This window comes from Gopherus flavomarginatus, chromosome 24 (genome assembly GCF_025201925.1).
Source record: "Gopherus flavomarginatus isolate rGopFla2 chromosome 24, rGopFla2.mat.asm, whole genome shotgun sequence".
Taxonomy (NCBI): Eukaryota; Metazoa; Chordata; order Testudines; family Testudinidae; genus Gopherus; species Gopherus flavomarginatus.
In genome coordinates, this window is record NC_066640.1 from 12,744,023 (window position 1) to 12,763,777 (window position 19,755).

General features: G+C 60.1%; 1 protein-coding gene across 1 annotated transcript; it reads right to left on the bottom strand.

Annotated features, from left to right (window-relative positions):
* Nucleotides 1-3,377: 3,377 nt before the first annotated feature.
* Nucleotides 3,378-19,377, bottom strand: ADAMTSL5 (ADAMTS like 5). Its single transcript, XM_050933908.1, has 12 exons — nt 19,178-19,377; nt 15,656-15,725; nt 11,162-11,316; nt 9,621-9,681; nt 8,813-8,921; nt 8,309-8,436; nt 7,856-7,979; nt 6,762-6,845; nt 6,050-6,213; nt 5,446-5,689; nt 4,547-4,618; nt 3,378-3,696 (listed from the first exon to the last, which is right to left on the bottom strand). The coding sequence occupies exons 1-12, from the start codon at nt 19,285-19,287 to the stop codon at nt 3,383-3,385; spliced, it is 1,635 nt and encodes a 544-aa protein (XP_050789865.1). The 5' UTR covers nt 19,288-19,377; the 3' UTR covers nt 3,378-3,382.
* Between the last annotated feature and the right edge of the window lie 378 nt (nt 19,378-19,755).

Genomic DNA, 19,755 nt, shown 5'->3' on the forward strand with positions numbered 1-19,755 from the left:
CAGGCTGCTTTGCAAGGGAAGCCTATCAGATCCCAGCTACCCCATCCTCCTGCCCTGGACAGGATGGTTCCCTTTGCAGTGTATTCCCCAGGGCCATGGGCCAGCCCATCCCTTTGGAGGCTATTACACAGCTTGTTAGATCTCACCCTCAGGACCCATTTCCTGCTAGTGCCCAGCACTGCACTCTGAACCCGCTCCCCACAGCATCCCAGAAGCAGCCGCATTTCAGCAGCCTGGTTAGCCATCTCTAGAGAGGCTGGAGCTATGAAATGTCAATGCTTATTGCGTCCTGCACCCTGCAGCCTCAAATAGCCAAGTGCAATTATTCAGCAACCTTTGAGTCCCAGACACACACCCAGCTGTCTCCCGTGGTGACTTGATGTTAGTTCTTTCTTGCTGCGTTCTCACACTCGTTCGGAACCCTCCAGCTGTCCTTGGTGGAGGGCAGACAAAAGACACTGTCGATAGCGCAAAGTCACTAGGCCTGTAAAGGGCACAGCACGTGCCAAAAAAAATCCACCGGTGACGCCCAGGCCCAGCCTTTGCGAATCAGACCCCGCTCGGCCGCGATTTCGCAGCCTGTTCCCTTGTTTATTCGAGCTGCCCTTTGGCAGGCGCTCTGGGTCTAGGGGTGAGCGTGCTGGAGGGGAAGGAGTGAGTCCTGCCGCCATTGTTAATTGTGACGATGGGGGATTTCCAGCTCCTTTCCTGGAGACAAAGCCGCCTGTTTTGGGAAACAGCTCCAGATAAGGGAGCGAGGCCAGAGCACTGGCTTCTGCTGAGCTCTATTCCAGCGTTTCCCTTTCACCCGCCTCCCCCAACGGGCCATTTCACTGGGATGGGAAAGTTCATCAGCTGAGCGGGTTCAAATGGTGCTTTGCAAACAGGGAACCATCGGCGACATGAGTCAGGGGGGCTCAGCCCCTGTCTCCGGTGATCACTGGGCAGGGCTTGCCTAGTTCCTTAGCAGCCTGCTGCTGTGACAGTGGGGGACCCCTGAGATGAGGCTGGCACAGAATCACTGGGGTGCAGGGTCCCACCTGAGTCACAGTGATGGGGAGGCAGGAGCCCTGAGTGGTGGGGAGATGCTGGAGGTGGGGTAGGGGGAGGCACATACTCCACCGATGCATCAGGCTTTAAGGCCTTTGCCCACTTTGCGTGGAGGGCATTAAAGCTCCCCAGGGAGCATCTGTAAACACAGGAGCTCGCCAGGGCGATCCCGGGTGCTGTGTGGAAAGGTGCTTCCCTGGGTATCTGAGAGCAGAGAACAGATGGGCTCCATGGGAAGGATGCGGGGGGATGTGGGCAGCAAGGGCCCTACCCCTATGGGATCATTGGAGAGGCTAAGGCAGGAGCTGGTGCTTGCCCTGCCTGGATGCCGGCTCATTACTGACATTCTGGGGTCCAATGGATGCAGAATTCCTCCTTTCCCTGCAGAGCAGCAGTTAAACAGCCCAGAGGCAGCGGGTGGAGAGCTGGGGGGGATTCCTTGAAGCCCAGGCATGGCACTGGATCAGGCACTGGGGGAGAAAGGGTTAAATTAAAAACACGGCAACATATTTTATTTGGCAAAAATAAATTACCCCCAAAACACAACACAGAGAAGGGATGGGGGCAGCAGGGGAGCCCCACATTGGCTTGACTCTCCCCGGGCGAGAGGCTGGGCAGTGCCCCTATGTGAAGCAGGCAGGGGGGCTGCAGAGGGGTCTTGGAGGGAGCACCACCGAGGGGCAGCTAGGGCAAGTCTGGGCTATGTGTTGGGTTAGCAGCACATTCAGGTGGCATTAGGAAGGGCCCACCTCCCGCTGTGCCCATCTCCGACCTCTTCCTCTTCTGCCCCCAGTCCCAGGAGCCTCCGCCCCTGGGAGGCCCATCTCAACACAGGCCCTGCCCGTTCCTGCAGAGCCCACACCTGCTGGCATGTTCCGGTGTGTCCGTACCCTCCTGCGACTGCCCCGGCCCTAGGAGCACCCTCACGGGTGGGCACCCCTCTCTAGCTGTCCCACGCCCCTTAGGTGCCCGTCTCACAGTGTGCCCATCCCTTGCCCACTCTGCCAGCTCTTGGGAGCCCACCCCTGGGCTGAAGGGAGCATGCCGCTCCCAGCAGGGGCAGGGAGTGGGGCAGGCAGCGTGGAGATGGAACAAGGACCAAGCCCAGCTGGGAATCTCGCCTGGCATGGGCTGGTGGGCCCAGGCAAAGGGGCTGGCTGGGCAGATGGAGTCCAGGGCGCCTCCCGTGGGCTTGAGGGTGGGATTCTAGGGACTCAGGTGTTATCACTGCTGGGCAGAGCTGGGGGAGGAGTATGTGGCAGGAGTCAGTGCGGGGCTGGGGGTGGAGGGCGCAGCCCAGCAGGGTCTGATCCCAGAGACTCGACTCAGAGCAGCTCCCCAGGGAGAAAAGCAGCCGAGCCCTGCACCAGGGAGAGGGGGTGGGGAGTGGGGTTAATTACAGACAGACACAGACGCTTTGCCTTGGGCACTCCGAGCGCCAGGCGGGTTTGGCTGTGCGAGGGGTGGGACTTGGCTGGTGCTGGTGTGCATATGGGGGCTGAAGAGTGAGCTTGTGTGTTTGTGTGTTTGTTTGCATGTGTAGGTTTGCATGATGGGGTAGCTAGCGTGTGCATGCGTTTGCATGAAGTGCTAGCGTGTGCATGTGTTTGCATGATGGGCTAGCCTGTGCATGTGTTTGCATGGCGGGCTAGCCGATGTGGATGTGATGTGTGGGTTCTCACACTATTTGCACCCTGCATGGCATGGATTTTGCAGTGCCAGTGCTGCAGGGAGGTGGCCGAGCAGGGTGGTCCCAGTCTAGTGAATGGGTTGCTATGAGGGTCACGACCTGGATTTGCACCATTTTAAAGCCCTGCGTCCCCTCATCCACCAGGTGTGGACTCGAACATCCTGCCCTGTTGGGAAGCCACAGTCCCATTTTACCCCTTGGGCAGCGTGGCTGGGTCCCACTCAATGGATCGGGGAGAGACCGGAGGCTGAAATCCCCCCGTTCTGATTACCCTCTGCCTTCCTCCGTCCCAGGCTGATCTCAGCAGCCGCTGTCCCATCAGCCCCCAGCTCTCGCCCTCATGGCTGGCACTCGAGGTGGGGGTCCGGCTGCACTCGGAGCAAGGAGGTGACTTTAAGCCAGGGGAGGTGCCTGCATCAGGGCCCTGCCTTGGAGCCAGCCAGCCCAGGGGTGAGTGGCAGGTGAAGGCAGTATTGGTCAGACTGGCTGATCTGAGGAGAAACCGGATTTTGTGGCTTCACCCCAGGTATGTATGGGGGGAGGCTGAGCGGAAACGGGTCAGGGCGCCCCCAGACTGCTCCGTGCCAGCCCTGTCCATGGCTGGGCTCTCCCACGCTGCTGCGGGAGGGGACTCCCATCCGGTCATGTCGGCCTGCTCTGGGTGCAGTGCCCAGCGATGTCCCACAGCAGCTTGTCCTCGCGGGGCGACCAGGGCCGGGCGTAGCTGCCGCGCTGCAGCAAGATGCGGTTGAGCGTGTGCTCGTAGTTGACGTGCCGCCGGGCCATGAGCAGGTACTCGCGGCGCTCCAGCAGCTGGGGGCAGTCGCAGGCGTTGGAGACCCACACGTACTCCCGGTGCACCAGGGGGAAGCGGTTGCGGTAGGTGTGCTTCACCTGCACGTCGTAGCGCATCTCCTGCCCGATCGGCCGCTTGGCCAGGATCCGGGCCCGGAACACTGCGGGGGGCGACAGCAGAGTCAGGGGTGGGGCGGGGAGAGGGGGCGGAATGGGAGCAACAGGCCAGGTGGAAAATCAGCTGCCTTGCGGGGAAAGGGACACGGGGCCCTTCCTCCTCTAGGGGGCGCTGGCTCCAATCCACCCTGGGGGGGATCTGGCTTCCCTGGGGTGTTGGGGAAAGGGACACGGGGCCCTTCCTCCTCTAGGGGGCGCTGGCTCCAATCCACCCTGGGGGGGATCTAGCTTCCCTGGGGTGTTGGGGAAAGGGACACGGGGCCCTTCCTCCTCTAGGGGGCGCTGGCTCCAATCCACCTTGGGGGGGATCTGGCTTCCCTGGGGTGTTGGGGAAAGGGACACGGGGCCCTTCCTCCTCTAGGGGGCGCTGGCTCCAATCCACCCTGGGGGGGATCTAGCTTCCCTGGGGTGTTGGGGAAAGGGACACGGGGCTCTTCCTCCTCTAGGGGGCGCCAGTTCCAAGCTGGCCCTCGAGTGTGGGGGGACTGGCAGGCTCAGGGGGTGGGGAATGGGACATGAGGCCTTTCCCCTATAGGGGGCGCCAGCTCCAGTCTGCCCCACAGTGGGGAACTGGCTGCCCTGGGGATGTTGGGGAATGGGACATGGGGTTCCCCTCTTGGGGACACCGGCTCTGATCCAGCCCAAGCAGGCAGCCAGGGGGGCCAAGTTTTTTTTTATGTGGAGCCAGGCTCAGTGCCCACCGTGCCCCGGAAACCCCTTCCCGCGGTCTCCTGGCCTGTTCCAGTCACGAGTGGTCCCTGTGCCTGCCCCTGGCCCCTGCCGTGTTCACACTCAGCCCCGCTGCAGGGGGCCGGGCCGGGCCGGGGCTCTTACCAAAGTCACTCTGGCAGTAGTGGTGGATGCGCTGGGACTTTCCCTTGGGCGTCTGGCACCTGCCGCAGCTTCCTACAGGGCACAAACCCGGGACAGTCAGTGGTGGGTGGAGAATCGTTTGGGGGGGTGCAGACAACCCCGCTACCCTGCCCGGCAGCTGCAAGCCCTGGCGGAAGGTCCCAGGGGCCGAGAGATGCTGGGTAAGGTCTAGGCTGGGACAGATAGGGATGTGGTGGAGCATTAGCAGCCCTGCTGGGGCGGGTGAGCGGGGGGGACTGCTATCCTGGGGCTGAAACCTCTTTCCAAAACATGCTCACACACACCTCCGACACCCTCCAGGTGGGGCTGCCTGTAGCCAGGGGGTGCAGATGGGCGCTGGGTGCCAGTGACCTCCCCATCCGCCCTCCCATGTGTTCGGGGTGTGGATGGTGGGAGAGGGTCTGGCTGTCCAGGCCAGGAGGGATTTGCAGCCGGGGAGCAGTGATTGTTGAGAGCCCTCCTCCCAGCAGGCGGGGGTGCCCTATGGACAAACGGGCCTGGGGCAGGAGGATGATGTTTAGCTCCAGATCCAAACTTCCCCCGGGGTCCCAGGGGCTCGGATCTGGGGCTTTGGTTCGGATCCTGGCCTGGATCCCCTCTGGGGTGGGGCACTTCTCTAGCCTTGGCCTTCCTCCCCTGCCACCTCCATGGTGCTATATCTGCTCGTCACAGCAGAGCTGGGATCCTGCTGACAAGGTGGCTTCCCCTGGGCTCTGCAATATGCCCCCATGGGGTAGCATCCTGCCCCTCTCCTGCCCCAGTCCCCTCCAGAAGGGCCAGTCAAGGTACTGTCTGTCTGTTCCTCCGGGCCAACTGCCTGAGCCCCAGAGGGAAGAGCCAGATGGGGACAGAGCAGGCACCTGTTTGAGTTGTGTCGCTGGGTTCCTGCCGGGACCTCTCTGTGGTCGTGTCCCTGACGCTGAGGTGAGTGGGGTGCACCAGTGTGGTCCAAGGCCCAGGCTGGGGCACGCTGGGTGGGTCCAGGTTGATCCCTCTGGGATGAGGCTGTCGCAGGGGGCTGGAGTCGCTCTGGAGGTGCCCGTGCCGCTCCCTGGGTAGCCAGTACTCGTACTCAATGCCCGGGTTCGGCTCCTGGAACAGGACCTGCTTGGCAGGGGGAAGATGGAGAGCTGTCTTTGAGCCCACCCACCAGGCAGCATGAGCCCCCCATGTCCCAGTTCCCACCTGCCAGGAGGCATACAACAGGCCCCCAGAGAGACCCTACAATAACAAACCAGGGTGTGCAGCCCAGCAGCTCTCGGGGGAGACCCTACAATAACAAACCGGTGTGCACACATGCTGGGAGAAGTGTGTGTGTGTGTGGGGGGGTGTTCTCCCATGCACCGTGGCCCCAGGGGTGTTAAGCCATCGGGGCACCAGGGAGATCAGCCTGTGAAGGGGAGAGAGATGGGGAAACCCCTTAGTCTGTGAGCCCTGGTCACTCTCTCCTCTAGCCCCCCTCACCATGATGTGCAGATCCTCCTCTGTCGGCCCGGCTGCCTCAAGGGTCTCCTGATTGTCCGGGTCCCGGGCATAGCGCACTGTGGTGCCTGCCACCTCGTACGCACCCGGCCAGTCGATGGCCCAGTCCCCGTTGATCACGTACCGCTGCTCCCCGTTCATCAGTGCTGCAGAGAGACAGTGGAACAGCTCGAGTGAGAGAGAGGGAGGGCTGGGGGGAAGACCGGGGTGGGGTACAGCATGTGGGTCTGCTGGGCTTGGGGAGAGGAGGCACCATGAGATGAAGCTGCAGATGGTGCAATGGCACTTGGACTGTTGCTGTGCCATCAGGGGCAGTAGGATGCACAAAGGGCCCCAACCCAGTACAGCTGGGCTAGGCAGTAAGATTTAATGGTTAGAAGAGGGGGAAGGAAGTGGGGTATAGTGGTTAAAGCAGGGGCGGGTGGGAGTCAGGACTCCTGGGTTCCTTTCCGAGCTTGGGGAGGGAAGTGGGCTCTGGTGGTTAGAGTGGGATGGGGTTCTGGCAGTCAGGACTCCTGGGTTCTGGCTTAAAGGCACCTTCCCCGCCCCAAGCACAATCAGGGACAATTTTGCTCTCCCCGGCTGTTGGGCCAGAGAATCACTCGAAGTGGAATCATCCCGTGGTGGGGGACAGAGTCATATGAGGCAGGGCGAGGCTACCAAGAGGCCATGGGGTGAGGATGGCTCCTCCTACCTAGGTAGTTGCGGCTGCGGTCGGTGACCTTGATGTGCATCGCCCCTGCTGGGATCCTTGTCACGTTCTTGTACCCAAAGAAACCTATAGGTGGTGGTGGGGGGAGACAGGAGTCAGGGGCATGTGGGAGGCTGGTTCCTCCCGGCGCTGCAGCGATGTGTGGGCTGAACCCAACGGCGCCGCCCCGGGGGCAGCGAGAGGCGAGCTCATCCTGCACGGCTCCCCTGACTCGTGTCCAGGGCGGGGAAGGAAGCGAAGGCTGCGGCATGGTTTGGAGCTGGCAGGATGTCGGTTTCACACGCACACGCAGGCATGGGGGGCACTGGATGGCTGGGGAGGGCTCAAGGGGGGCAATGGGCCTGGGGATCCCTTCTCCCAGGGGTCACCACCTCCAGTCCAGCTCCAAAGTCACCATCACGGCCACCCCAGGTGGAAGCCCTCGACAGCAGCCTCTGGAGAGGTCCAGGACTGAAAGGGGCTCGGGCGGCCTGAAGCCCCCCTGGAGGGCAGAGCTCAGACACACTCTGGGGGTGTAGAAGGAAGCTGGCCCTGGCACCGCCCTGTGGGCAAAGACCAGCTGTCTTCTGGGGCCTTCGCACCGATCATCAGCCCTTTTCCCCATAGGGGCCAGGCCTCTTCTCCTGGCGTCACTAGGGCGTGGCTGACTGAGCCATGCTAGCGTGCAGCTGGGCACCCTCCTCCCCTCCCCTGCCGCTACTCACGGGGGGCCTGGATTATTTGCTAAGCCACTAGCAAGACTGTTACGGCACAGGGAGGGGCACGGTGGGCACTGGAGCCTGGCACCACAGCAAACGGTGTTTTGCCTCCTGCTCCTGGAGCTGGTACCCCCAGCCATGCCAGCTCATCTGCTCTATCAACTGCATGGCTTGGGAATTGCTGTCGAGCAATGGGGTCGCCCAGTTCCTCCCGGCCAGCGGGTTTGGGGTCAGGACGAGGATATGGTGCCCGGAGCGGGGAGGGACTGGGCTGGCACAGTGGGTGGGGGTGGGGGCAGGAGGAGCACGCAGCAGAGGAGACAGGGAGAGCGCGTTGAAGCCAAGAGCCAAAGCATTCACCCCTGGAGAATCAATCACCGGAGGAGGGGAGCGCGGCCCGGAACACCCTCTGCACGTAGAGGCACGAGTCGTTCCTGCCATCGCACAGGCCGCAGGCGTCGCCCCGAGAGCCGGAGCCCAGGATCCCGTCGCAGCCCGCTGTCTGGGGGAGGGGAAAGCAGGCGTCAAGGAGGGCGAGGCAGCTGCACCGAATATCCCTGCCCGGCACGGGACAACCCCCAGAACGACGGGGGCTGGGTCAGCCCTGAGTGCTGGCACGTCCCTGCATTGCCAGGGCTGGAACTCACCCACCTATGCCCCTTGCCTGAGCCGTATCCAGCATCCCTCCTTGCCATGGCGTTGGCCACCCCTTAGGTACCAGGCCCAGGGCGAACCCCCGCTCTGCCTGGGTACGCCAGGCACTGGCAGACAATGCTGGTCCCAGCCAGGGTCTCCCACGAGCCCATGCCCTGCAGCCACAGGGAGCCCTACCAAGCACTGGCCGCTGATGCAGAGATCTGGGGAGTCTGGGCTGCAGCGGGTCCCGTCCAGCACTCGGCCGAAGGTGTAGTAGAAATTGTGTCCCACCGCCAGGCAGTTCAGGTCACAGAGGTTGGGCGCTGGCGGGGGGAGGGTGATGGGGAGGGTGGGGGGAGAGTGAGAGAGAGGGAAGGAAAAAATGAGATTAAGAGAAGAAGGAGGGATTTCGGGGGGGATCTACCCTGCTGTCAGGTTAGGTAGCGCAGCAGACTCTTGTCCTCGACAACTCCCCCGCCCCGGCATGGAACAGCTGTTCCCCGTAGCCACAAGAGCCATCCATTGGGGCAGGCCTCTGCGCTACTCAGGGCTGTGGGGAGCGTTTCCGGTATCAGGGCCAGGAAACCAGCAGGCCCTGCCATTCAGCAAGGGTGGCTGGAGAAGGGCCCCCAGGCTGAGAGCGGAGATGCAGTGGAATGGCGGTGCCACCGCGGGGGTGAATTCGAACCCAGGACTCACCTCCATGAAAAGGAACCCACTGGTACCTCGCCTGGCTCCCCGGGATGGGCTTGCCATCATACAGAGAGCACTGCACGGCCCGGAAGGGCACCGAGCTGCCAGGACACTCCTGCAAGGGAAGGGCACAGGGCTGCAGCCTCACAGGGCGACCCACCTTTCCTTGGCTGTCGGGCATGCCAAGGAGTGGCAAAGCCCCACCTAGTCCCCTCTGTACTGGCAGAGACCAGTGGGCAGGTTACAGTGCACCCAGCAGGAGCATCTGTAAATGGGGCAGGTGTGTGTGTGGGGAGGGGAATGCAGGAGGCCAAGAATCAGGGAGAATTCCCATGCCCAGCGCTGGTCTGGATCCCTGAGCTCTGTCCTTCCAGGGAGTCAGATGAGATGTGAGTCTCGAGATCAGAACAGCAGAGGGGCTGGGCTGGACAGTACAGGAAGGAACCACAAAGGGTCTGCCACCGAGACGGGATGGAACACGATCCAGTTGTGGGAGCAACGGACAAACCTCGAAAGCGATGGTGCGGAGAAGGGCCCAGCCACTGGCCTCCACCCCTACAGGTGCTGCAAAGCTCACGTGAGGAGCGGATGGAGAAACTGAGGCACAGAGAGGCAGGACCCAGCCAGGGCCAGCGGCAGAGCCAGAAACAGAACCCAGGTGCCTGCCTTCCCGGTCTAGCACCCTGGTGCCTCGCTGTGAGCTGGCAGCTCTGTGTAGCTGTGGCCTCACGGGGAGACCACACGGTGGGGATATAAAGTGATTCACATGCACCCCTCCCCCACTCCAGCCACCGTCGCTCTGGTGCACACTCACGTGTAGCTTGCACACTCGGTACTGCCGGGGGTCCCCCGCACACAGCTCCTCTTCAGGGAACCTGCCGTAAAAGCACCTTAGCGCAGCGGTTCCCAAGCTGCCAGGCCTTCCATCGGGCGGGGGTCCCATCATAGGCCCTGTGCCCTAGGGAGGGGGCCAGGGCAGGGGGGCCAGGGCTGGCTCTGCTGTGCCCGTTTGGGGCAGGGATTCTGGGGTGGGGCATGTGGGATGTGGGAGCTGTGACAACTCCTTGGAAAAATGTGCGGTGGCATCTCCGGGGCACAAGGAGAAAACAAAGGGGAAGGAAAAGGTGCCCAAAATCCCAGGCATGGCGCGGAGCCAGACGCCCGCCGAGCCAGCGGTGCCCCCCAGGGCTAGCCAAGGTGACCACTGACATCTCCACCAAGGCTGGGGCGCCGGGAGAGCAGGGCAGAGTGCGCCCTGAATCACGCCCTATCTCGCCAGGCGCCCCCCTGCTCACTCAGGGCAGAGAGAAGGAACCCGCTCACCCACAGACGCTGGCCAATGGGCACAGACAAATCCACAGGCCTCCACCCTGCTCATGTCTGCCTGGGATCCCAGCCACAGCTGAGGCTCCCCAAAACAGGACTGGTACCACAATGCACCCCTCTCCCCCAGCAGCTTTCCCTTGGGGGCGTGCGTCCTGGCTTTCAAGGGACCATTGGGATCATCTAGTCTGATCCTCAGACTCAGGTTGAGCCCAAGCACTTGGAGGGAGGGGGTGGAGATAGGAATAGTTGGGGGTTGGGGAGCAGCTTCTTCTGCCCGCGTTTAAGCTTTTTTATTTCTCCCCCTCCTAGAAATCAGGCCAAGCCTGTGTATTTTCCATGCAAAATGTCAAATGAGCCTTAAAAAATTTCATCCACAATTTCTTGTGGATGGGAACATCCAGGCCATTCTCCCCCCACCCAAAATTAGTTTCCTTCCACACTTTTGGAATGGAATTTTTCAGATTAACTAAAAATATTGTTTTTCTCCTTCCCCCACCCTCGAAAAAAAGGGAAAAAACCTGTAAATCAAACATTTGTCATTAGAAACCTCCGGCAAAGTTTCAATCCAAATTAAAATGCAAAGTCGTGGGAAATGCGCCAGAGAAAAATGTGTTTCCATGAGAACCTTTCGGGCCGCTCGAGAAATCAAACCTGTTCCTTGATCCCTGCTGGCTGGGCCCCGGAATCCGGGCCAGTGCTTGCCCAGGACTGGCGCAGCTGGCCATGCTGGGCACGGGGAGGGTTAGGCTGATGGGCTTTGGACAGAACTGGAGGTGGATTCCTGGGCCTGCCTGGAGTGGAGCTGGTGCATGTCACTGTAGCAGGGTGCATTGCATAGGGGTCATTCGCACCCAGGGCAAAGACCCCCCCCATGTCCCACATCAGCACTGGGCCTGTAATAACCAGGCTGAGATATCCTGTGTCTGGGCCCTGGGGGAGGACGCTGTCATGCCTGATCCATGTATGGTCACACATGCCATGGGGAGTGGTTCTCATGGACCCCACCGCCCCCCCAGCTCCCCCACTCACCGGATGCATTTCCTGGTGCGAAAGGAGGCACCATCCCCACACGTACTGGAGCAGGCGCTCCAGCCTCCCCATGACGTCCATTTCCCACGGCCTGGCTGGCGCCGATGGCGGGGCTGAGGCTCCAGGCCGAACATCAGGGTCCTGCTGGCTGTCCCCTACTTAAAGGAAGATGACAAAGTCACCCCTCCCGGCTGGGCCAGCCCCTTCCAGCCCAGGCCAACCTAGGCCCCTCCAGTTATACAAGCAACATTTCCCATAGGGGCCCCCGACCCACACCAGAGGGGTGTCTCAGTCCCTCTCCCCCCATTTCCCCCCTGCCCCACAGCAGGAGAGTCTATTGGCCCCCCCATTTTCCCTCTGCCCCACACCGGGAGGGTCTATCTGCCCCCAGATCTTCCCCTGCCCCACAGAGTGAGGGTGACACCAGAGTGTCACCCACGTCCATCCATTCCCTTTGCCCTGTCGCCCACACGCCCAGCCCAGTGCAGAGATGGCAGATCCCCAAGAACCTTCCACGGCCCCTGGAAAACCACTGTGCAGCTGGCATGGCCCCCCGAGCTCCCTGCCAGCAGGGCATCCTGGGACAGTTGCCACGAGGGGAGCGCAGCTGCAGCGCGCTGGAGAAAGCTGCTTCCAACTGAACAATGGGGGGAGGCGGGCTGGGAGTCAGGCGTGTGGTTTCCATTCACGGTTTGGATGGAGGCCACAGGCGGCTTGTAGCTGTAACAATAAGGTCTGAGATCTGCCCAGTTTGGGCCACTCGAGAAGGTTTGGGAGGTGGGCAGGGGGGTGAGTCCGGGCCACATGGCTTCTCTGGGGGAGTCAACATCCTAGATCCTTCGCACCCCTTTATTTTTGCTGGGCAGTTACCATCACCCAGTGAATCAACCCTCCCCCCGCCCCCACTGCCCCCGCATTCCCCAGCCCTTTAATTGTCTCCTTCTCTGGTTTCTGGCCCTTCCACTCCTTTCCCTGAATCCTGCAGGATCCCTCCAGCGCCTGCTTTATATCTGCTCCGAGGATTGGAATGAAGATTCCTTCCTGGCTTCCCATCCTCTGGCTCCCCCCCAGCCAGGCCTGTCTCCCCAGCCAGTCCCCTTCCCTGCCCTCCATTGTCCTTCTCAGACAGTGGTTGGGAGGGGGCAGAGGGACTGGCCCAGTGAGAAGAGAGACGAGCCCCAGGCTGGAGAGTCCAGAGCCAGATCTGGATGGGAACTTCCCAAAAGGGGGGTGGGGGAGCTTGGATTCACCTTTACGTATATTGCCCCTGGCTAAGCAGCCCCAGGGGGAGCGGGAGGACATGCTAGCAGCCTGCAGGAGTGTGACTAACGAGAGCTTAGCCACCACAATGAGAATAAGATAGAGAGATAGAGAGATAGATAATCTCTGTTACACTGTGTTCCCTTTGCCCAGAGCTGGAGGCAAGAACATAAGAATATAAGAACGGCCCTACTGGGTCAGACCAAGGGTCCATCTACCTCGTATCCTGTCTGCCGACAGTGCCAAGTGCCAGGTGCCCCAGAGGGAACAAACAGAACAGGGAATCATCAAGTGATACAACCCCCTTTGCTCATTCCCAGCTTCTGGCAAACAGAAGCTGGGGACACCATCCCTGCCCATCCTGGATAATAGCCATTGATGGACCTGTCCTCCCTGAATGTATCTAGTTCTTTTTTGAACCCTGTTAGTGTCTTGACCTTCACAACATCCTCTGGCAAGGAGTTCCACAGGTTGACTGTGCATGAAGAAATACTTCCTTTTATTTGTTTTAAACCCACTGCCTATTAATAAACCTGCTGGCTATTAAAAGCTGGAAGGAACCTCCAGGCCCAAATCAGTTGCTGCATCTCTGGGACTTCCAGCTGCTGCATTCCTGGGGCCTGGTGATGGAAAAAGCAGGAATGCAAATCTCCTCCCCTACACTGCACATGGATTCACACGCACAGGCACACACGTGTGCATGTAGGCACACAGAACACCACACACTTATCGTACACACACATGGATGCATGGGGTTTTGCAGGCCTTTTACTACACACATGCCCGCCTGTACACACATGTGCACATGGCTGCACGGGGGCCTGACCACCGGGAAAGCCGAGTGCCAGAAGCGGGTGAGAGACAAGGGGCTGGGCAGTGAGTGCAGAGCATCCCCGACGTGGGAGCTGACCCACAGATGAGCTGTGCCAGGGTCCAGCGGTCACCCGCTCTGGTGGCAAGCTACAGCCTTCCACCCCAGGCCTCTTTGATGCTCCCTGGGGCAGCCACCACCCCTGGCATTCAGCCAGACCCTGGGGGCTCAGCCCCCTCTCACTCAAACACACCCTGGAGCTGTGGGCGGAGCGACCCATGCAGGAGACCTGGGGGCCGATGCACCCAGGGTCCCATTCGCGGTTACCCTGCAACCTCGTGCCAAGTGGACATAGTGCACAACTGTTGTGACCGGAGAGCGTTTGTGCCAGGGTATGGAGCTCTGCCGTGCCTGCATAGAGGAGCCCCTGCCTCTGTCCTTAACCCAGGCCCCAGCCCTAGGCCAGGAGGGATGAGCTCAGTGCCATGGGTGGGTCCCTGCCTCTATGCTTAGGGTGGGGGAGGATGCAGGCTTATTTGGTAATTTGCACACCAGTTACTTCTTGTCTGCAGCGTGTTTCCTGGGGCCTGCGCAAGCCTTCTACTCCACGCCCAGGGCTGGGATGCCCAGCTCCTGCCCCGCTCCCCCACTGCTGTGCTGGGTTAGATTCTTCCTTTGCTGATGGGATCCCCTTGTGACACCCTCCCTCTCTCTCCCCCTCGCAGTGCAAATGCTGCTCAGGATGGAGCCAGGACGCCTGGGTTCTCACCCCAGCTCTGGGAGGGGAGCGTGGGGGGTCTAGTGGGTTAGAGCGGAATGGGGCTGGGAGACAGGACGCCTGGGTTCATCTCTGGCATTAACTTGCTGTGTGGCTCTGGGCAAGTCCCTTCTGGGACACAAACATGCCCTGGCAAGGAATATTACAGCAGTGTCCGGCCACCTTGCTACTTCACTGACGGTCTCTCCCAACAGCCAAAACCCAGCGTGTTCTCCTGGGGAGTGTGAGACGTTTGCACAGATCTGGAACACACAGAATATTGGGTTCCAAACCCGGGGGAGGAGAAACTTGTCACCTGCAGCAGGGCGGGGCTCTGAGCTGACTCAATGCACACTGAGAACAAGTCACATCTGTCAGCTCGGCCTCGCCCTGTGGTAGTGATTCCTCCTGGTAACTCCCAAACAGCGTCACACCTGCCCTGTGCTGCGGCTCACTCGACACCCCCACACAACCGTGCTGATCAGTATCAGCTCTGTGGGCACTCAGGTCCCAGAATGCACTGGGCCCTCTGGGCGCCGCGGAGAATCCCAAAGGCCCTGGGCTGTTAACTCCGCAGCAGATGCCGGGAATAATGAGCTAAGGGCAGAGCTGGAAATAAACAGGGAGATAAAGGGAGGTCATCTGGCAACTGAGAGAGAAGCAAACAGCCAGGCCTGGCTGGATCAATTCACTTGCTCCTGGACAGGATCTCCCAGGGGTCTGCTATGGATCCCAAGATCTCCCAGGGGTCTCCCAAGCCACCCCACCCCAAAGTGGGGGGACCAACTCAGCGACCTGATCCTCACAAGCTGCTGACCCTGCCTCCCTAGGAGCAGACAAAAGGGGAGGGCTGGGTCAGCCCGTTAAAGAGACACAGAGCAGCTTTGGCTGCAGAGGAATAACGCAGCTGAGAAGAGAAGAGACTATTTCCTGTATGACGCATGTAATATGCCTCCCACAACGGAGGCCCACTGCTGCTGGAGATGGGGCCCTGACCCCTTGTGGCTGCTACCGATCTCCCCCACCCCCCGGGGGGGGGGTCTGTTACTCCCAGAATCCTGGCCAGGTTCCAGCTGGAGGCATTTACATCCTATCTCCCCAAAAATCCCCTCTATAGCTCCAGGGGGAGGCTGCATTGCAGTGGGGGGTGGGAATGCTTAGATAAGGACAGATGAATCGCTATCTGTCAGTTAGCCAGATACAGTTGCATTGGGATCCTTGGCAAATGCTTAGAGTTATTTTTATTTCCAGAGCTCTGGGAGGGCCAGAGACTCCCATGCTTCAAGGCATGAGCCAGCCCATAAATCACAGGGGTCAGGAAGGAAATTTCCGAGGGGGCAGGTTGTTCCATTATTGTCACTGCAGGGTTTCACACACCTGCCTCTGAAGCAGCTGGTGCCAGCCCCCATCAGAGAAGGAATGCTGGGCTAGATGGGCCGTGGGTCTCATCCTGCTTGGTCTGTATCTAGGCCTATTGTGTGTTAGGGGTCAGCAGGATCCTGCAGTTACAGGTGGTGATACTACAATGTGCATCAACAGGGACAGATATCTGGGGAGATGTTCAGATCTTACATGACCCCTACATTGCTGCAGGCTTGGGCCAGGCCTCAGTGAAGGTCTGTCCTCCAATTTGGCCTGTCCACATGGTCTCTTCTCCTCCACTTACCTGAGTGCTGCCGATGCCCCAGCCAACACTCAGCCAGGCCAAGAGCAAGACGGTCCCCAGGGAACTGTGCCTGTAAAAAGCCAGAGAGAAAACCCAACGGGGATTCCAGAGTTTGCCTTGCCCTGCCCATCAGCCCCCCAAATCCCTGCTAAGTGGCAAAGGATCCCACACTCCCTGCCCCATGGAACTTACACAGACCAGGCAAAGGAAGCATTCTGAACCCCCATTTCATGGGGGAGAGGGGGAATTGAGTAACTCACCCAGTGCTGCACAGAGAGGCTGTGGGGGAGCTGGGAACTGAACTCAGGTCCCCTGGGTCCCAATCCAGTCTGTGACCCACTGCCAGTCACAATGCTGGCCCTGGGCACACCTGAGATGCCACGGGCCAAGGCTGCTGTTTCCCCCAGGCATGGGGGAGCCAGCGAGAAAGGCCAGCCTGGTGTAATTCTGCAAATTCAAGGGGGCTAGAGAAGCAGCCAAAGCTACTGAGGTTGGTCGGTTCTTAGAGGCACCTGGGGACCAGGGATGGGGGGGGCCCTCTCTGGAGGGTGTGTCCCCCCCTTAGTTACCCACGTTCATATCTATAGGTGCATGGGAGACGGGATCCCTGTGAAGCACGCTCAGCTTGGCCCCAGCCCTTCCCCCACTCCCCCCAGATTTCAGCCGGAGCCAGACAAGACACACAGAGATAAGACAAGACAGGACAGCTCAGGTGTGAGATCATCCGGGAGGGGAACAAGGCGGGGTGGATTCCTGCATGTCGTGGAGGTGGCAGTCTGACTGGAGATGTGGGAGAGGAGGGTCTGGGATGAAAAATGTGGGGCAAGATTTTGACCTTCTCCCCTGCCCCTCCAAATTGGGGGGGGGGTCAGTTCAGACCATGGGGGGAAGTCAAGCATCCACATCTGAGTTCCAGGCCCAGACCCCACAAATCTGGAGGCCCACCCTAAACTTGGGTGAGAGAGCAGAGAGACGGGGCAAAGAGGAGGCTGGTCCAACCTTGGAGGAGGTGTGGGGGGAAGGTGAAGTGTGTGGGGGGGAAATGGGGCGGGGGCTGGGAGGGGTGAAGGAGACAAGAGCGGAGAGGCCAGGCGCCTAGGACGCGGGCTAGCTTCATGGGTCGGGCACTGGCCTGCGACTGGGATCTAGGTTCAATCTGAGTCTGTGCCACTCCCCGGGTGAGCTTGGCGAGTCACTTCTCATTCCCCATGGGCCGTTCAGCTCCTGGCCGCTCTGCCTGCCTGGAGAACAGCCCGACTGGGAGGAATTGCACCGCTGGCTGCTTCATCCCTCCCCGCCGAGCCCCGTGCGGCACTGGCAGGACAGGGCAGAGGGGGATCCCGCAGCCCCCGCTGGGAACCGAGCTGAAAGTGAGAGGTGAAACCCTGAGCCGCTGATAGAACCGTCAGAGGCCAGTCAAGGGCACTCGACAGCTCCTGCTCCGGGCTTCGATATGAGTCATGCAACCAGCCTGGGATGTGCAAAGCAGGAGGCACCCGAGGAACGCCACAGCCACTCAGCAGCTAGCCCTGCACAACGGCTGCCAGGGTCTAGGATTTGTCCCTAGAATTTCGAGACCAGAATGCTTCTAGATTGTGCAGGCTACTTCTAGAGTGTAGAACCTACCTAGTGGCTAGGAGGCTCATGCCACCAGCTCACCTTGGGTTCTAGAGCATTGCAGAACTCAGGGCAGGGCTCTGGGTGCCTGGCGCTGCACCCCAGACAGACAGACAGATACAGGTACACAGTGTCCCTGCCCCAAAGGGCTAGTGATCTAAGAGAGGGCCAGCCTGCAACCTCCCTCCCCCAGATCAGCCTATCCTGCGTGTTCTAGAATTTACAACCCATTAGAAACGAGCCGGGTTCCAGAATGTGGCCGCCACGGGCTCACATGGGGTGCAAGAAGGCTGGGCCCCCTAGGCCTGCCCATGGATCTGGGATGAAGCAACAAGCTCATGGGGAGGGGTTCGAACTCGGTGGGTTCTAGACTGCACCCTCTTTAGAATTCCTGGAGATCTGCAACATAGAACCCTCCTCAGAACAGTATCCGGTTTGAGGGATTCCATTGCTATGCAGGGGAGAACAAGCAAGGACTTTGCCTTGAAAAATTCTACATTAACCACCCTTCCTCCCACCCCCAGCTGCCCTGGGTTTTCCTGCAGAGTCACAAAAGTTCAGGCAGGGAAAGTCCTGCGGGGCGTTGTCTCCATCCGTCCCTGCTCCCCCTGCGTGGCTGACGCAGGGAGCTCTCACAGATGAGTCCTTACATTGTTCAAAAGATGAGTCCGAAGTGGAACAAGCAGAGGTGCGACTTGGGGTATTGTTTGGTGTCTGGTCCCTTTGCGGGCCCCAGAACAGAACATGCTGGCCAGAGCCCTGCCAGGATGCCAGCCTGGGCTGATGATGGTTTCACTCGCTGGGCTACACTCTCTAGTGATACACAGGGAAGGAAGGTAGAATCCAGGCCATGGGGCAGAAACAGGGCCCCAGTCCTGCAACCGGACACACACTAGGCCTGAGTCTCCTCGCACTCACACCAGAGGGGCACGGCTTGGGTGAGGGAAGGTGGCAGGATCAGACCCGTTCACCACCCCGAGATGCCCTCTGGATGTGCCAGTGCTGGCGAGTTAATGCCAGGCCCGTGTGTGAGGGTGCTGGAGGGGCAAGGATCCCCAGGTCCTGGAGGTATCCTTGTTATCCTATCCCTACTGCACAGGAGGTGATCAGAGACTGCAGCCAGCAGATCACCAACCCCTCTGTGTGCCAGGCGGTAGCCGGGTGATTTGCAGAAGCAGGGCACAGAACGTCATTGCACCAGCACCTGGCACACTGGCGGCCCGTGCCAGGCCGGATGGGATGCCGTCTGTGTGCAGAGGTCACCCACGGAGTCCATCTGAAGCTATGGGGTAGAGTGGTGGGAATTCTCCTTTGATCTCACAGGCTCGGTTGAGCGGGTTTTATCGGAGCCTGAACTGTTCCTGATTCAGTATCACAGCAAGCTGCAGCAGCTGGGGATGCTCCACCAGGGACACGACGAGTTTTCACATGTGGCCGGGGGGGATGACACACGTAAGAACCCTCCCCACTTCTAAATAACAGTGAAACCCCCACACCACACCCTGCAGCCTGCCCCCGCCCCTCCTTAAGCAAGCACCTTATGCTGTCCCAGCCCAGGTCAGTTGGAGCTCACAGACCATCCCAGGGACCTGCCTCACGTTTGCTGGTTGACGTTTCCCTGTGCTGTGCTGTTATTCTCTCTAAGACGAGGGTGGGGAAGGATCAAGGAGTTAGAGATGAGCGAGGACTGGGAGTCAGGACTCCTGGGTTTCTGTGTGCCGACCATGAGCAAATCACTTCCCCGCTCCGTGCCTCAGTTTCCCCATCTGTACATTTGGGGCTAGTAACATTTGTGGATATGATGGGGCTCCCATGGCTAGTGGTCACCACATGTTTGAAGAACCTTCAGACGAGAGGGGCTAGAGAAGGGCAGATTGCAAAGGGTTAAGAAAGAAATACTCATACCAGGTACTCTGGGAGTCCATGGTCAGCCGGCTGGATGTCAGGCTCTCCTGGCTTTCTGTGCCCGCTCCTCTCCATCCACTAATCCTGGAATCAGGTGGGTGCTTTGCCATCCCAGCTCCCACCTGTATCTCCTGGATGCTGGTGGCTTGGGCTCACTTCCCAGAGCAGAGCTGGGAACTAACTTGTCCCAGGTGCCTGACCTTCTCCCAAAGATTTCAGCCTCCAATCAGACCTGAGCACCCGGACGGGGACTTGTGCACCGATGAGAGTCCAGCCCAACTCCCCTCTCCAGAAACTCCTGCGCTCTCATTCCCAAGCAGCCCGTAGCCTTGGAGTCCGGCCCGCGTAGGCTTGGACGGCGTCCCATGTGCTGATCCTCCCGGGGGCTGGTGTGTGTGGGGGAGGTGGGGGCCGTGCCGGGGTAACTGGTTCCTGGGTTTAGCTGTCCCAAAACGCTGGGGGAAGGCGGGTTCTCTCTCCCAGCCGCGCAGCGTCCCGTGCGGTTCCTCGGGGAAAAAACTCAAGCCCTTTTCCTTTCTCCTCCCCTTATGTCGTTTCACTTTTTCATGCTCTGATCC